The 19,143-nt window shown below is 38.9% G+C and overlaps 1 protein-coding gene across 1 annotated transcript in view; it reads right to left on the bottom strand.

The window, feature by feature from the left end:
• The window catches only part of HTT (huntingtin), a 188,178-nt gene that overhangs the window by 6,292 nt on the left and 162,743 nt on the right, over positions 1 to 19,143 (bottom strand). Inside the window, exons 53-64 of the mRNA XM_063457723.1 lie at positions 18,772 to 18,898; positions 18,237 to 18,337; positions 15,624 to 15,778; positions 14,247 to 14,386; positions 13,060 to 13,142; positions 11,092 to 11,222; positions 10,218 to 10,347; positions 6,849 to 7,004; positions 6,068 to 6,258; positions 4,010 to 4,124; positions 3,248 to 3,461; positions 2,607 to 2,712 (exon numbers count right to left, since the gene is read on the bottom strand). Coding sequence (XP_063313793.1) covers positions 2,607 to 2,712; positions 3,248 to 3,461; positions 4,010 to 4,124; positions 6,068 to 6,258; positions 6,849 to 7,004; positions 10,218 to 10,347; positions 11,092 to 11,222; positions 13,060 to 13,142; positions 14,247 to 14,386; positions 15,624 to 15,778; positions 18,237 to 18,337; positions 18,772 to 18,898 — 1,649 coding nt within the window. The remainder of the gene's footprint in view (positions 1 to 2,606; positions 2,713 to 3,247; positions 3,462 to 4,009; positions 4,125 to 6,067; positions 6,259 to 6,848; positions 7,005 to 10,217; positions 10,348 to 11,091; positions 11,223 to 13,059; positions 13,143 to 14,246; positions 14,387 to 15,623; positions 15,779 to 18,236; positions 18,338 to 18,771; positions 18,899 to 19,143) is intronic.

The following is a 19,143-nucleotide window of genomic DNA, read 5'->3' as shown; positions in this document are numbered from 1 at the left end:
CTACCTGCAGGTTTAGTGCATCTGTAAGGGATAAATGAACCACAGGTAAAAGTCATTATATGCTTATCTTCCTGCTTCCGGCTGAGAGGATCACAGAAAGCTAATCTAACCATTCAATTTAAATTGAAGAAACTTTAATGAATAATCTTGACTTGCTCAGGAAAGGAAACGTTCTAAAAAGGAGTTTCTGCATCACTGGTAATGCATGCAAGAGATTAAAACAAGGTTCGAGAAAATACCCAGTATTGTAATAGATATTTCATGTTTTAAAGTTAAAAAGCACAAACTGTTCTGATTTATTCTGGATCAGTTTGGAGCTTAAAACTCTTATTGCCTTGTGCCAGAGAATGCAGGATTTAAACAGGAGATAAAATGCAGGAATATACAGGTGAGTCCGAGGCAACACTAAATCTAGCTCCATGTACCATAAACCTTCGGTATTTTCTTCAAAATGCGGAGCAAAATAATAGACTTGGTCATGTCAAGCTCTTTTGGTTGGAAAACATTGGAAACCGCATTACAGGCACATACGGAAACAGGAATCTTCATTTCAGGGTAACAAGACTTTTAGAAGTGGTAAGGAGCACTCAGCTAGTCACCTTCAAAAAAACATGTGTATATACCATAAGAGTTTGCATGTATTACCTTACATAGAAGTAATGAAAGAAATGATTAATGTTTGAAAGAGCAACACGCCCAAAGGAATAAAAACAAAACAAACAAAAAAATCCACTCTTTACCAATGCCAATTTGTCAGTCTTTATATTCTGTTCAAACTAAACACATACAGGCCCAACACACAATCACTTAATATTATAAGTGATATATCAATACATGGAAAATTATGCTAAGAAAGAAATGCTACATTCAATATTCGCTGTCCATTTTATTTGGAAACCAGAACTCTAGTTAACAGGTAACAAATGGTATAAAAAGAGGACATTGATACGGTCAGTCCTGACATAGCAAAAACTACTGTGTTTACAGAGTGATTGTAGGAAATTATAAGAATATAATGGGGAACCGGAGCATTTTCTGTAGAGAAGAGTCCAAGAGCCTGTATTCTTTCAGGATAAAGCATTGTGCATATTTGTTGGTTGGACTTTTGTGAAAAACAATTAAAAACACACTGGAATAATTTTTGGTACCCTGACATATTGGCAAAAGATTAAACGCAATCTAAATGCATTATTTATTTTGTTAAAGACATTGTAGAGACACTTAAAAACGTATCAAGAACCCCATAACGTTTCGTATTTTTTCACCAAGTAACAAATCTGTACAAAGGAAAAAGAACTGAAATGAACCTCATGTGTGCAAAACAATCACATAACATTCTGTTAAGAACACTGTGCTCTAGCCCTTGTAATAATATATGGTCGTTCTGTAGACACTTGATTCTTAGAGATTTATGATTTAGGTCACACTGAGCACATCTTTATAAATGCTGAAAAAGTTAAACTACAGAAAGCTTTGAGGATGCACTGATCCAATGGAATGGTTTGCACTCCGTACAGGATTTCACCACAGACCATTGTACAAAATCTGCAACAATACAAAGTTTGAAAACAGAATCCTTATCTCCAGGTCAACAAGCAATGGTGTAAATCATAGCTGTATCACTCACAAAATCATAGGTGAATACAATGCAGCTTTGCCTAGAATACAGCTGATTTGTGCACTGCTCCTAAGTGTATAGTAGCAGAATAAACCAGTGATGTATAAGCAACAGTTAATGTTTTGTGTTTATTTTATTTTGATCATCAAAATACATAAATCAGTCTACTGCTTTTAAGATTATTTAAATCAGAATATACCATTAACGATCCATTATGATTTGAGGTCTACGTTTATAATACTGTGTGATTTATTCAGCAATGTAAAGAACAAATGTCAGTACAGAGGGGCATTATTCATTGTATGTATTAATATTACATTCAGAACAAGCTGTTCTACAGCCAGTAAAGAATATGCACAAGTAACATCAATCAGAAAGTGATAATTCAGTGTTATATGACATCATATGTTATTGATGTCTTATATAATTAAAGATTTTTTTGCACCCTCCATCTGTTTTATCTTTTATCTTTCTCTCTTTACCACCAGTTAAATTGGTGTGGCTGTGATTTCAACATTTTGTTCTTTTACATACATTTTCTTTAAAGGGCTACACTCCCTCACTTATTATTTGTTATGAATTAGACAATCACTGAAATTACATTATTATTATTATTATTATTATTATTATTAAGATTTGTCCCTTTCTTTCTCACGTCCTTTCTCATGCCCACCCAAGTTTTATTTCCCCCCCCTCATATATCCTCAAACTGCCTCTACTCGCATACTAAGTCTACCACTTTTAACACCAAGGTTTTTTACTTTTGTAGCCACAGGATGGTATTTTCTTACGAATAGTTCTACCAGCACAGATATTCCACGTCCCGGGTGCTTAGACAGAAGACATGGCACGCTGTGCTGATTATGGAATATATGTGTATTCATGCTCTGTCACGCATTTAGTCATGGATACACCTATAAAAGGACGTTGTACCCAAATCACAAAGTATAGGTGCATAGTATTATTTGAGAGCATACAGTTCACATACCTGTCAAACAGTACGGACACTCGTTCCATGGCCACAATGACCGATTCACTGTCTGGAGCAGCAGGACTGGGATCAGTCATACGGCCAGGACTGATCTTCTCTTTTCCTGGATTGTAAAATAAAAGAATATTGCTCAACAGGTTTCCCAAAGTCAACCCACTTATTAATGTGTAGTTCAGATTCAGAGGTCTTTGTAAATACTGTCCCAGGCATTTAGCTTGTGGGATTTGTGTTATGTATGCAAGTTGTCTATGGGGTATGTGTTTTGTGTATAGGTTGTCTGTGGTGTGTATGTGGTGTTTTGTGTTGAATGTTACAGATTTGTATGATGGGTACATGTAACAGTGCTGTGTGATGACACTAATGTATTAAAAATATTTGATATATAGATATATAAACAAATTCATTTTAAATAAGTGTCATACATTTTGTAGTCCCTCCATCTCTTATTTTTAGCTACAGTGAGGGATACGATTTTATGATGTGAAATGTAAGGCAATAAGAAATAAAAAATACATTCTATTGTTTTCCATATTGATTACTTAAATTGTAGCAATTTGTACGCACATTTCTCCAAGTAAATATGGACTCGTCTAACAAAAGAGACAGTTCTGGTGCAAAGGTACATTCTGCATCCTTACCTGTGTACATACAAGTAAGCATTAAGCCGAGTGCGGTCATTGCTCGGTGGGGGCTGTGCATATTTACTCTGTCAACACTCAGCTTCACTAGAGCCTCCCCGTCCAGTCTGGAGAGCTGCTCAGACAGGAGTAATCGTTCCAAGCCTCTTAAAACACAGTGGTAGATGGTGGATGGAGTGGATTCTTCACTACCTGACACCATTACTCCGCACATCTAGAAAAATGGAAGTAAAATATGCATGGTCATTTAACTGAAGCACAGGGGCTCCAGTTAGCAAACTACAACTCCCATTAATCTTGGGCAGCCAAACACAGTGACTCCCATTAACCTTGGACAGCCTAACACACAGATTGTGGCTTTAAATGATTAATTGGAGTAAAAAATCAGCCAACATTAGTTAGTAGGTTTCTGCTCCTAATTTAGCGCTTCAAATAAATACACTTAGAATGTTCTTTTTCACTTTAATACACTGGAGAGAAACTATTTAGCAAGCAACTAAATGGGTCAACGAAAGAAAAAAAAAAAAACTAAATGAAATATGCAGACAATCAAAACAGAAAAACAACAACATAGCCAGTTTATAAATAGCTACAACCTCGCTCTGTTCGTGGATTTACATAGAAAAGAGAGAGAGTGCTTTGTTTGCTATGCTTGGGATTCAAAGTCAGCAACAAAGGAAACAGGCCAAGTATATCTCAAACAACAGAAACAGGAGTTTTGGTATCTGGTACAGAAGACGACCAAGGTAGCTTGGTACCCACCTGTATGATGCCAGCTGTGAATTCTGGCCCAACATCCAATGGGTAGTTTTCAATCAGGTAGAAAGCTGCAGCACACATCACCAGGACATGCTGCTGGTTATGGAGATTTAAACAGCTGTGGAAACATTAAAATCTGGCATATAAATAAAACATGTTTATAACAGGAACACTGCCATATACCCCCCCTGTCACATAATAGACTGGGACACAATTCATAATCAATGAACATCAGTTACATCATTGTCAAGGGACAGGTTCTACGTCAGCCAGGGAAACACTTTACTGCAGCGCAGATTGTTTAACCATCAATAGACCGTGCTAAATAAGTCATAACAAAATAGATGTAACTATTCAATGATGCAGACTCAAACTTACTGTGCTTAGAGTTACTATGAATCCTAGAATAGTTTATACTACAGCTAGGGGATGGGGTTAGATATTTAAGATGGGGTTAGATATTAAGCAAAACGTCTTGGAAGGAGTGAATCACTAGATGGGGTTAGATATTTTAAAAGGGATACAAAAAGGTCTGTCACTACTGCCTGACAAACTATGTATATCATGTCCCATCTAGAGGCCTCCCATCAAAATCTACCTGTGGCAATATCTCCCATTTTCCTCAGCAACATGCAGCAAGCTCTGAGGCACTGATGGCAGCTTTGAAGACACTAAACCATTATTCAGTTTCTTTTTTACCCCCTCTGTGGATTTTCTCTCCTTTTTCATTGTTACTTTTTCTATACTATTTTCCGCACATGCATTTTTTTTTTTTTTATTGCATTCCGTATACACGGTCTATCTGTACTTCGTGTACATGTGGTTATACATTTTTGGGGACATAGAATCAATTAGAGAAACTTTTTAATTTATTAACACGTTTATTCTCTGGTTCCCCCCTCTCCCCACTTTTTATTATTATTATTTTAATTATTATTTGAATACATTTTTTTTTGTTTTATTAATTTTTTATTATTAATTTTTATTTTATTATTTTTGTAAATATTATTTTATTATTATTTATATATATTTATTTTTTCATCCCCCCTCCCTGCTTGATACATGGCAGGGAGGGGGGCTCTCACTACCTGGTGGTCCAGTGGAGGGGGGCTGGCAGGAAGCACTTACCTCTCCTGCAGCTCCTGTCAGCTCCCTCCTCCTCTGCGCCGGTCCGGTCAGCTCCCCTGTCAGCTCACAGTGTAAGTCTCGCGAGAGCCGCACTATGACTCCGCGGCTCTCGCGAGACTTACACTGGGAGCTGACAGGGGAGCTGACCAGACCGGCGTGGAGGAGAAGGAAGCTGACAGGAGCTGCAGGAGAGGTAAGCGCTCGCTGCCAGCCCCCAGTCTATATTATGGCAATGTGAATTGCCATAATACAGACACTGACTCGAGTATAAGCCGAGTTGGGGTTTTTCAGCACAAAAAATGTGCTGAAAAACTCATCTTATACTCGAGTATATATGGTAATTACATATTAGCAGTCTGTGCAAATGCTATAAGGATATGTGTCCATTACCTTTGATTTCCCCACCCCCCCTGCTCCCTCTTGTCTCAAGTCCCTTTCATGACCTTCAGATTGTAAGCTCACTAGTCCTATTAGTACTTTATAGAAAAGATGATAAATGCAAGATCTCATAGCAGGGTCCTATATTCCTTTTGTATTGATTTGCCTGGTTTCTATTGTTTAACGCTGCACAACATGCTGGCGCTTTACAAATGCCAGTAATAATAATACACCGATTTTGTCTTGCATATCACTCACAGAATGGTATGGACAAATACAGCTGAAGGCAAGTGCAGAGAGGGCTGTTGTGTGTAATGAATGTGATGTTAGCGAGATGTCCCATATAGGTACTGTGTTGAAAGTGGGTGCCATGTTGCTTCTGTATTTATTTGTGACAAGTACCGGCTATAAGTGACACAGGTGTCGCATGGGTTGTGTATATGACGTATGCATGGTTGTTATTACAGAATTAATGAAACAAAGTAATAAATCCGGTACACAAACAGTGTGTATAATGTGCAGTTTTGGCATTAATTCGGGGTGCCAGACACTTACTGTGCGATTCCTCTCAGATTTGAGAGCAGATAATCACTGATGATTGGTATAAGCTGTTTGGCAGTTTCATCCAGCAGGTCACACTCCAGGACGTAGAGGATGCCATGCAGAGCCCCAATGCGGCTTGGTATATGAGTGCTCCGCAAAGTGGTCTCTAGTAAACGGCTGACTGGCTCGGCAACCGCTTTATCCTGGACACAACGACAAACAAGCAGTCACAACCTGTCACTAACAGGCAGGGAGCAACTCGGAAATGTAGCTTCAGAATTAAATAGAAGAAAGCAAAACGTCTTGGAAGGAGTGAATCACTAGAAAATTATCAAAATCCCTTAACCCCTTGAGGACACATGACATGTGTGACATGTCATGATTCCCTTTTATTACAGAAGTTTGGTCCTTAAGGGGTTAAGCCACTGGCACAATTTTGAAAGGTGATTGACAGCTGAAGAACCGTATAAATTAAAAAATATATATATACTTTTGCTAGCTCAAGATCAAGATGAAATGCTATTCCTTTTAATGCAACGTTAACGTATGTATACCATGACACATCCACCTTACACAAAAATGTGATTAACACACAGACTAGCAAAAAATGACTCTAAAAAGTGTCAACCCTGTTATGTTTGCATGACATACACCAACACATCCAATGTCAGAGATAGTTTCTAAAAGTGCTTCTCTATGTCTGGCAATGAAGAGGACTGTTTGGGAATTGGCCAGAACTGACAGATTGAGCTCTATAAAGCATCCTTCCTCAGTTACTAAAGGGTAATCTTACCATTCCCAATACGGCAGCAGCTTTGCAGATCGCAGGAACCAGATACTGATTGAGAATTTCATCCTCTGCTGGGTGATGCTTCTGTAGCTCGGTTAGAGACGTGTACATCATCTCAAACTGATTTCGCTCGGTGAATAAATCAGACACCGCCAGTAGCTGTATGGATACAAACACAGCAAGATGTAGATGCAGATGGAAACAGAATAGCTATAATGGCCAAGTCTTAATTACTATTATCATTATTTATAAACCTTTTATGAACACCAAAATCCGCACTCTTTCATACATGTGTTCAAATCCAGACTTTTTTTATTTAACCCCTTGCAGATTTTAAACAGTCCAAATCTTTATTTTATACTATATATCTATTTGTATATTATTCTTAGAAAAACACAAAAACAATTAAATGAAAGACCATATGTTAATAATCCTGCTGGTGAGGAAAACTATTTCTGTTTATGTAAGTATGTAATAACAATGCCCCAAATCCCTACAGCTTTGTCCTTTTACTGACACAGAATTACAAGTTCATAAACTAATTGCAATGAGGTGGCTTCTAGCCAAATATATTCCGATCTGTGCGTCATCGCAGGACCCATAGAGCTCAATGACGTAGCAATAAGCTCACAGTATCTAGACTGTGATTGAAGTGAAATCAACCAGTCCTGTGAGAGCAGAGTCAGAGAGTACAGGGAGAAAAAGTACTTTCGTTTGTAGACAAGGTAACCAGGAGGAGGTACACACAAACAGGAACAAAAAATTCTTTACTGACTTAGCTTTAATAACAATCAGTTCTCTGTTTCAAGTAACTCCATGTACCTACTGAATTAACCCCGGTGCTCCAAATAGAGTATGCAGAAGAGGTAAGCATCCATACCCTAAAACCAGAGGTTCCTAAACGGTGTGCACCAGGGAAACAATGCTGAACAGGGGCCCGGTCCAGTGCCGCGGTCCTTTAAGACCGTGACCGGGCACCTGTAACGTCGGCCAGCTGGGAGGAAATGACAGCCGGTTACTTCCTTCCAGCATCACGCAGGAAAACAGCCCAGGAGGGAAAAGCCAGTGAGGGGAAGGAGCACTGCAGGAGCTGCTCCAGACTCACACCAGCCAGCAGGACTCCACGCCACCCTCCTGGATACATAAGGTAAGGAAACAGGAGGTTGGCTGGAGATATAAAGAAATGTCACGTGTGTGCATGTATGAGTGTTTGTGTGTGTATGAGTGTGTGTGTGCGCATGTGTATGTGTGAGTGTGGATGTATGAGTGTGGATGTATGAGTGTATGTCAGTGTGTGCATTTATCAATGTTTGTGTGTGAGTCAGGGTGCATGTGTGTATATGTCGGGGTGTATCTATGTGTGTGTATGTGTCAGTGTCTATATGAATTTGTGTGTATGTATCAGTGTATTTATATGCATCTGTGTGTTAATAATGTGCATGAATATCTGTGTACGTATGTATGTACGTATGTATGTATGTATGTATGTGCATACATCCAAGCAGTCAAACAGCAGCACAACACACAAGCAAACTCCTGCAATCTAACACAAATATTAAATACAACACACCCCTGCATTCACAAATGTACATACGCATTTAAAAAAGTGAACATTACATTCAGACACAACCCTGCAACCAAACATTACATACAAACACTCTCCTGTATTAAAACATTAAAACTATATACAAGCACCCCTTCAAACACCAACACTGTACATTACATTAAAACGCCAGTAATTGCTGCAGCGCTGTACAGATATACAACCTAGAAATTTTTACTTTGAAAAATATTAAAACACAAAGGGCACCTTGAACCTAAAACGTTTGGGAACCACTGCCCTAACCAATTGTATACACACTTCTATAGTCTCCCTATACAGGGAGAAATAAGCATAATGGATGTTAAACGCCAATAAATACATTGTCTCAGTTAACAATTTGAAGGGAAGCATAAAAATAAAATGAAACTCTTGGAAAATGTTTTTTTTTTTTTTTTAAATAATTTTTCATCTCCTCCGCTTTGTGGCATGGGATATCAAACATTACAGCAAGGTTTATCTGGCTGGTATACGAATGTTAAAGGTCACTTTCTCTTTTTGTTATTCTATAAAACAACCAAATAATCAAAATAGATCAAATCTTGGTTGTAAAAAAAGTGGTTCTCCAGGAATAAGGTTAAGAAGGTCCTTTATATAAAGTTAACACTATTGAGGACAAAGATGCCACAGACATTAAGCACTGTGCCATATATGTATAGTGGCAATAGATGGTTAATTTGTCCTGTTAGTACAGTTAGGGAAAGTTTAGAGAGTTCATGACCCCTGGTTAGGTTGTTGGGATAGAGTGGGACAAGTAGCTGGGCAGAATTAGTGACACAGCTGTTGCTGGGGACAAGAGCTGGCTGAGGATTGGTTGCTGGCTGTGAGCGAAGCGCGGGAAGCCAGGTCAGAATAAAAGGTGGCAGCGTGAGCGCAATCCCTGTCAGCCGTTTGCCGGACAGAAGAAGCACGGACAGATCCCCGCCCTCCCCCATTTGCTAACTTTCTTTATAATTAATGTCAAGGTGTTAGAAAGCTTGGGGGGCAAAGTCATCCTCAGGTTTAAGTTCTGGGGATGGATATGGTGTTTAATGGTTGTATATAAAAGGTGGTCAGGTTAGCTATGACTGACTGGCAATTAAGTGATGGTGAAAGTTAAAAGTTTTGGAAGTAAAGTGAAAAAGTGTATGTGAATATGTTACCATTAGCTTTAAATAAACACCACAGCCTAGCCCATTGAAATTAAAATAAACTGTGTGTTTATTGTGTGGTTTAAGTTATTTTTACGAAATATTGCCTACCATACATAAGCGTTTGGCATTTGGAAACGGTTATTAAACTTTAATAGGCTTTCCAAATGATTCAATGGTGTCTGAAAAACTTTCCAAGTGATTTATGTATAAAAATTCTGTAGATTTTTTTTTCTTCTAACATTAATGAATAATTTGCAAAACTTATTAAAACAAGGCCTAAATCCTCAACAAATTACATTTGGAATCCATCGATAGATAAATTAACTAAATAAAGAGGGGGGGGGAAAGCAACCAAGTCAAATCTCTCTCTGATTGTGTAAAAGAAACGTATTAAGATTATGAAAGCGTCTGAGATACCAACGATGCATTTCCTATTTTGAAAGTGAGAATCTAATGTGAAGATATGTTTCCGAGAAGGAAGAATTTTTTTTCCCCAGTGTGTGGAGTCAGTCCATCTGGAGGTGATGGAACTTAATTAGAAAACTTGAGGGTGAAATGGGCTGGCTCCACATTTGTAGAGAGCACAATGTCATCTAATTTCCAACTAATAAGGTCAAATAATTGCAAGCAATAACTTACCGATCGTACCACCTCACTAATGAGAATGACCGGCATTTTCTTCCCTGTGTTTGTGGGAAGAATCCACTGACTGTAGAGCTCAAGCAGAAATTGGGAACAGGAATGAACGTCAACTCCAGCACGATGCTTCCTACAACCAGAGAATAAGACATCAGAAAAATTCAAGACTTAACGGGTGCCAGAAATTTCATAAATGATATCAATCTTGCATTAAGGACAAAGGAGTACCAAATGTTTCTAGGCCTTTAAAGGGCCACATTATGCACCACAACAACTATACAGTGGTTACTCTTAAAATCTCTGGATGATGCCTTTTGTAAAAAAAAATTAAATAAAAAATGGTTTGTGAAAATCCCACAAACTATTCACGTATATACTGTATGTGCTCCACCTCGCATTTCTAAAACGATCCTAAATGTGAGTTTTTGTTCAGCTGGTTCTAACACTTTGAAATCAGTTAAACTAACTGAAGAAGGAAATGTCCATATGGAATATGTAGAATAGCATTAAAAAAATATTTTTTTCTTTTTAAGTTACTGTCCAAATAAATTCTAGGCACTTATCACACTCAACTACGTGGGTTGTTAAATTATATATCTGCTTTAAAAAAAATACATTGAAAAAAAATAAATGGTCGAATGACTTAGAATGGCAACATGCATCCTTATGGAATAGTTTTTCTTGGCATTCCCCTTTTTTTTGGGTACATGCACGTTTTACCAATTCAAAAGAAAGTTCTAAATTTGCCCTTGAACCTGGTTTCCAAAATACTCGACAAAACCGTCCAACAAAAGTGATATTCAGCACAAAGTGAGACAATGTGGCATGAATGTAGCAGGACAGAGATTTATTCCTGAAATTGAGCAGACGAGACCTGGAATTTATTGGAGATACTGGTGGTGATGAAGGGGCAGGGGCATCATTTTCATCTTCTTCGTCCTCATCAATCTCTTCTTCTCGCAGTGGGGTGATGCTATTTCCCAACCACATAGAGTGAATGGAAACCTAGAAAAAGAAGAACTGTTAGACAAACATTGTCTACATATAGTAAATAGGCATATGGAAATGAAGATCCAACGTAAAAATAGATTGAGTCATATAAATAGTCCCAAAAATACAACAGCAGGCCAAATATCAAGGCACCTTTATCTTACCTAAGATGTGCCTACAAACATGCATGTAGCCAGTGAAGGCGATAAAAGTAAAGGTACCAAGATTAAACACACACAGCTCCACCAGTCTACCTAGCTTTATACGCACAGCTCCGCCAGTCTACCTAGCTTTATACGCACAGCTCCGCCAGTCTACCTAGCTTTATACGCACAGCTCCGCCAAACTACCTAGCTTTATACGCACAGCTCCGCCAGTCTACCTAGCTTTATACGCACAGCTCCGCCAGTCTACCTAGCTTTATACGCACAGCTCCGCCAGTCTACCTAGCTTTATACGCACAGCTCCGCCAGTCTACCTAGCTTTATACGCACAGCTCCGCCAGTCTACCTAGCTTTATACGCACAGCTCCGCCAGTCTACCTAGCTTTATACGCACAGCTCCGCCAGTCTACCTAGCTTTATACGCACAGCTCCGCCAGTCTACCTAGCTTTATACGCACAGCTCCGCCAGTCTACCTAGCTTTATACGCACAGCTCCGCCAGTCTACCTAGCTTTATACGCACAGCTCCGCCAGTCTACCTAGCTTTATACGCACAGCTCCGCCAGTCTACCTAGCTTTATACGCACAGCTCTACCAGTCTACCTAGCTTTATACGCACAGCTCCGCCAGTCTACCGAGCTTTATACGCACAGCTCCGCCAGTCTACCGAGCTTTATACGCACAGCTCCACCAGTCTACCTAGATTTATAAACACAGCCATAAATACAAGCTGTACCAGTCTACCTAACTTTATATGCACAGCTCTACCGTCTACCTAACTTTATACGCACAGCTCTAACAGTCTACCTAGATTTATAAACACAGCATTCTCCATCATCCGAGCCATAAATACAAGCTGTACCAGTCTACCTAACTTTATACGCACAGCTCTACCAGTCTACCTAGCTTTATACGCACAGCTCCACCAGTCTACCTAGCTTTATACGCACAGCTCCACCAGTCTACCTAGCTTTATAAACACAGCCATAAATACAAGCTGTACCAGTCTACCTAGCTTTATACGCACAGCTCCACCAGTCTACCTAGCTTTATACGCACAGCCATAAATACAAGCTGTACCAGTCTACCTAACTTTATACGCACAGCTCTAACAGTCTACCTAGATTTATAAACACAGCATTCTCCATCATCCGAGCCATAAATACAAGCTGTACCAGTCTACCTTGGTTAATATTATGCACCGTTCAAGCAAGTCTACAATTCTGTCTCCCCAGCATTAGCAGAAAGTTCTACTAGATGATCTGTTCTCAAAAGTCCCATGCCTACATATTGCAGAAGACACTATATATCCACAGTAAACTCTGAACGCTAAAACATCTGTAAATTACTGATTGTTTTTGGACACATGCCTACATATTGCACCAAACACTTACACTAAAGGGTCATTCACTACAGTGAGAATTGCTTGGAATTCAAAGTAAATTTCTAATTTATGGACAAAATAGCCAAACTGCAAAAATTCCTTAACTCAGCCAGTCTCCCGGTTTGCTATTTTGGTCTTACATTTAAAACTTAAAAAAAAACAAAAAACAAAAAAAAACAACGTTTCTCCTCCCCTCACGTCCATAAGGACTAGGCAGGCACACAAGCATATGACCCAATACCATGCCACAGGGCAACAAATATTTATTACAATTAATAACAACTATGCAAGTATGAAAAGCTCACCTGTCCTAATTTATAGTGCATGTTTCCAATTTCTCGCTCAGTATTGATCTGCAAAAGGAGTTTTTCATGGCTAATTAGGGCACCTGTATAGGTTTAAAAAGGGATATTTAGACATTGGAAATAATGAATTTAAGTGAATGTGGTTCTCTGCAAAACACGTTTATGACAAATACTTCTTCAGGCAGTTATACACATATTTTTCACACCATGATGACAAATTCACCATGAAATATAGATTATACGATATAATTACTTGAGAATCTATTCCCCTATCTGTATCTCTAAATCAATCACAAAATGTATAAAAGTATTGTGGGTTGCAGTGCTCACTGTATGTGGTTGGGATAACTACACAGTGGCTCCAAATTGTTAGGTTTTTTTCTGCCACATTGATGGCAGACGGGTAGAAGCCTGAGTAGATCAGACAAAACATCAGAAAGGAGTCACTTGTTGGACAATGCCCAGCAGCTAATAAAAATAACGAGGTGAGCTTTATTTTAAGATCTGAAGTTCACAGAGCATAATAACATTCCAAGCTGTGTTCCAGTCTATGAATTATTTGTTTGAGGAGTCCGAGAAATAGAGAGGATAACCATACAGGAAAGCAGATCATACACCAATGTTCACACAGCTACCTTCAGACAACCTTTGTAAGGTTGCAGCAACAGGACACACTAAAAAAAAACAAAAAACCTTCTACACAAAAGAGGCAGAAATCAAAAGTAAAAGAAACCATTTAATGGGTTCAGACAAAGGTGCACTTTAAAAAGGCTAAATAGTAAGAACATTTTCAGTAATCCTATTATTTTATTTGCCACGTTATCTATCCTGGCAATCATACTGCTGTTTAAAACAATGAAAAAAACAAAAACAACCAATGTAAATTTAAAACAATGCAAGGTTAAGAGGACAGGGGCACTGCAACCAGAACACTTCATTGAGATGTGGTCGGGGTGACTATAGTGTTCCTTTAACTTAATTTTATACTACATGAAACTATACAAGCAAAAACAAAATGCCTATTATAGACCTACACTCATTATAAGTAACAGTATAGTGTTGCATTCAAGGGATGCAGATGAATTAATGAGCAGAATCAGCATGCTGGTTTGATTAGAATAACATTTTAGCCTCTAGTTTTATTCTGTAGTTTGAACACTAGCCTTTAAGAAGAACAACACACTCACCTGTAGTTGAAGCGGATAAACAGGGTACAGGATCCCATGCTTGATACGGATGATGAGTGGCAATATTCTCCCTCTTTGAGACCATTGCTTGGACCTCTTGTTCCACAATACCTCTAACAACACTTAACTTTCTGCCAAATCTTATATGGGAGGAAAAAAAATGTTTTTACACAAACATACTTAAAAAAAGGAAATAAAATCTATTGTACAATTAAAGCATTGAGAATACATCATTTTATATTGGAAGAAATAAATGTGAGTACATTTAGTTACAACAGGCTTTTTTACAATCTAATTATTAAAACATCTTTGAAATTTTGAGTAAATTGTTTGCATGGCAGTCCCCAACTGACAGGATGCAAAATGCTTAAAATACAGACTATATGAATGGTGTCTAACTGCTCTAGTTGATCAGTACAATATGCATAACGTGGGGTGGCACCCCCTAAATAGTTTCAATCTGCAGTTCAGGAAGGTGTTAAAGGACCACTATAGGCACCCAGACCACTTCAGCTTAATTAAGTGGTCTGGGTGCCAGGTCCAGCTAGGTTTAACCCTTTTTTATACAAACATAGCAGTTTCAGAGAAACTGCTATGTTTATATTAGGGTTAATTCAGCCTCTAGTGGCTGTCTCATTGACAGCCGCTAGAGGCGCTTGCGTGCTTCTCACTGTGAAAATCACAGTGAGAAGACGCCAGCGTCCATAGGAAAGCATTGTAAATGCTTTCCTATGGACTGGCTGAATGCGCGCGCGGCTCGTGCTGTGCATGCGCATTCAGCCGAGGAGGCGGAGAGCTCCCTACCAGGCGCTGGAGAAAGAGGTAAGTTTAACCCCTTCCTCCCCCTAGAGCCCAGCGGGAGGGGGGCCCTGAGGGTGGGGGCACCCTCAGGGCACTATAGTGGTCCTTTAAGGCAGGTTTATTGGAAAACCATGCAACGTTTCAGCTCCCACAGGAGCCTTTATCAAGCTACATCTAATTGAACAGTTGTCAGGGGAAAGAGAAAAAAAAACAACAAAAAAACAACAACAACTTGTATCTTAATCATACCTAAAAGAGCACTAAATACCAACCGCATGAAAAAAAAAAAAAAAAAAAAGAATAATATTACAGGCACTAAGAATGGCTTACATTTCATTTACTAACCTATCTCTTGAATTACAAAACGGGTATCATCCAGCAATAAGTAGAAATCAAAATGTTGGAAAAGGTCACATTTTCCAGTGACTAGTTTTACTGACATGAAGAACTGCAGTTGAAATGGTAATAAGAGTATTGGATGACCTTTCCCAAGGTGCAATGCATTATCCTCTGGGGTGCCACCTGCAGCCAGTCAATGTCCGTCACATACACTCAATGCTGAAAGGAAAGTTGTACCTTGTGTCTAGCGCTTTTAAGGTCTTGTTCCGTGGCTGCTGTTCCAATGAGCTGATGGCTGGGTTGCCTGCAGCTGGAATGGTCATTGCACTGAGCACTAACGATGTGATGGCCTGGACTGCCAACACATTGATCTGAGTCCTTTCTGTGTCCTCCTGCAGAATAAATAACCACTACAATTATAAGTTTGTCTACATCATTTCATTTGATGCATCTGGCCAAGTAACTTGATCTTTTACTTTAATGGGACACTATAGTATCAGGAACACAAATGTGTGAATAAAGTGTTTAGGGTGTCTGACCCCCCTTGCCTTCTGTGAAAAACCTATTTTACTTAACCTTTTCCTCATGCTGCACCAGTCCCGCCTCCATAGGAAAGCGATGGGAGGCTTTTGTGCATGCACAGAAAAATGCTGCATTGTACCAATCAGCATATCCTTATAGTGATGCACTGAACCAACGCATCTCTATGAGGAACGTTCAGCGCCTCAATGAGGAGCGTGGCGACGCTGAACACCAGTGATACACACTGCAGCACTGACCCAGGAAGCACATCTAGTGGCTGTCTGAGTGGCTGCCACTGGAGATGTCCCTAGGCAGTATTGTAAACATTGCCTTTTCTCTGAAAATACAGTGTTTACATTAAAAAGCCTGCAGGAACGGACCATACTCACTAGAACAACTACATTAAGCTGGAGACTATAATGCCCCTTTAACACAGATGTTTTCACTCAGCATATCCTCAGGCTGTCTGTCAGAGCTAGACAGGTGCATTACAGTCATAGCGATAAAAAAATAAAATAAAATAAAATCTGATAAAATCTCACCCTCGGCAAGGGGAACATGATCTGTTCATTTTCCATCATGAATAAATGCACTTCTGTCAGGAAGGAAGGAATCGCTAGTAGACGGCATAAATATGGGGGCATTACACAATTTGGTCTCAAAGCATTTCAAAGAGTGTAAATCTGAGTTCAATATCCTATGTTATCCTGTAAACAGTATTGAGTAAGGATATAGCCTTTCATCTTCCACTAACAATGGCAGCTGGGAACATACTTTAATGCAAAGAGAAGAACAGAATAGCAGATATGGTAGAGAAGGTTATAGTGGACCAGTTCAGGGAAGCTTAGGCTATAACACAGCTGTCCCCATCAGTAAACAAGATAAAGAAACAAAGGATCTAGCCTGTGCTGTTGGAGATGAAGAGGTCAGTTTGGATGGCTCTTTTATCTGTTGTAAGCCAATACTTAAAGCCAACTAGGTTTACCTGTCGCAAAAATAATACATGTAATGAACCCTGGTATATCCAATACCCATTCGGTAGTTTCCTCCCGAACGGCCAGAGTGTCAGTGATTATAACTCTCCAAAAAAAAATAAGCGATTTCCATACGAATAACAGCTTCCATCCCTTAGTGAAGTAGACAGATACCCAAACATCAGCCGAAGTCTAGAAGTAGGGTGCAACAGAACTAACTTTTAATGCTGCCACACCAGCTTTTATGCAAGTCCCCATGCAAGGCAACCACCAACAAGACATAAATCATATAACCAATCAGGAACAAAGAAATAGTAAAACACTTCCAGTACAAACATATAATTCCCTCCCCTAGACCTGGAGATAATTAAGTATGATAAAGTATTAACTTCATTATCTCCAGGCAGAAAAAGTTAAATTTTACACAACTTTCAGAACACCCCTTAAAACATAAGGTATCACCCACTAAAGTCAGATCCCCTGATAGCCCTGATCTGGGCGACCAACATATCCAAAAATCACCCAGATCACAAGTTTGGGTGGTTTTGCCGGTCTATTTTGTAAAATTGTAAAAACCGAATAAATCCACGAATGGTTCCCCCTGGCTTCTAGCAGCGATTGTTCCCCTCATACGAATGAACAAAAGTACCGAACAGCGCTCTCCTAGCTGTTTGGGAAATGAAGATCCAGCGTTCGTGTGTTTGGGACCGGTGTTCAGGAAGTCGAGTGTCCGATTTTAGTTCCAGACACTCGACGACCTAGTCACGCTGCATTTTGTCGCACAAACAAGATGGCCGCCGCACAGGGAGAGGGCTTAATTGAAGGCATGCTATGAAGTTAACGAGCCGGGGGGTGGTCTCTGTTCGGTAGTTACAAATACCGAATGACAGAAAAGGAAATAAACAAAATAACTTAGTGATTTCTTCACAATACAAATTCACGAAACAGCTTATTATGATAAAGAGTCATAAAAATATAAAATAAAAATGAATTGTGCTGTTAAGGAGCATCCTGGAATATGAGCTTATCTGACTAGCATAAAGCACTTGGGCTGCAAACCAAATAACCTGCTGCATAAATGATGCTCTGCAGACAGGATTCATTGTACTTTCGATCCAAATGGACAACGTTTCCATTAGGATTCAATACACATTAGCAGATGGTGAGGATATTGGCTCCCCATTGGACACAAGGGTTACAGATTAATTCAGCAGTACAGGCAGCAGTGCATATTTTGATGGATCAGTATCAGACAGTAGGGAATATCGTTAAAATTACTCCGAGCAATAAAATCAAACGAAGGCTGTAAAGGATTTTAAAGAGCATTAGACATTCTAGATGGTTATATCTGTACCTCTTGCTGACTTTCTTCTTGGTCCATTACAATAGGCTGAGTCACCAAGACTCCGAGAAGAGTTGCCCATGTCTCCTCAAATTGAGTTCGACTTGTCCATCCTAGCAATGAATAAATATAAAAAAATATATATAAATATATATATATATATATATAAAAAAAAAAAACATACAAAAAATGATCTCAATTAAAGGCAGAGTAGCTGCTGAGAGGAGACAGTCTCTCTGCTGGATTAAAAAGTAAATCTAATGCTTTTTATTTTATTTTATTTTTTAGCTTATTTAAGGGCTGAATCTAATAACAGAGGGGAATGCTGAAATGTTAATAGTAAATACAGGGTGTACATATACGAGATGTGAAATGTCTTTAGGTAAGAACCTAGTATCACTTAGGCCAATATTCATGATAGTCCCCCTTTCACAAGCCAGTCTAATAATAAAATGCATCCAAATTGACATCAAGATATCCATCCACGCAAGAGGCATTATCTCAGATTAAAATGATAAGGACTGGATCACTTAAGTCACTTCCATACCCAGTGTGTTGATACGATATATGAATTCTTTAAACACTTCTTTCTCCTGCAAGAATTCTACTGGAATTTCAGGAAGAGACGTCCCAAAGTCTCCTCCTGTTTTAGGTGACCAACCAAGTTTCCATACCTGGAAAAACAAAAACAAACATACCTCATATGAGTTACTCACATTAAACAGTTTGAAGATGAAACATGGATCATTGTTTGGCCAGTGGATTCAGCAAAACTTAATTCAGAATAGGAAAAAGAAAAAGGTTCCATCAATAGCCACAAACTTCTATTTGGATAAACTTTCTTCAGAGAAAATCCTGCAGTTTCAGTTTCTTCTTCATAAATAAACTCAGGGATACCAATATAAATAAAAAAAGGTTT

This window comes from Pelobates fuscus, chromosome 6, assembly GCF_036172605.1.
Source record: "Pelobates fuscus isolate aPelFus1 chromosome 6, aPelFus1.pri, whole genome shotgun sequence".
In the NCBI taxonomy this organism is placed as follows: Eukaryota; Metazoa; Chordata; class Amphibia; order Anura; family Pelobatidae; genus Pelobates; species Pelobates fuscus.
The sequence above is the reverse complement of the archived record's forward strand: the minus strand, read 5'-3'. Positions and strand labels throughout refer to the sequence as shown.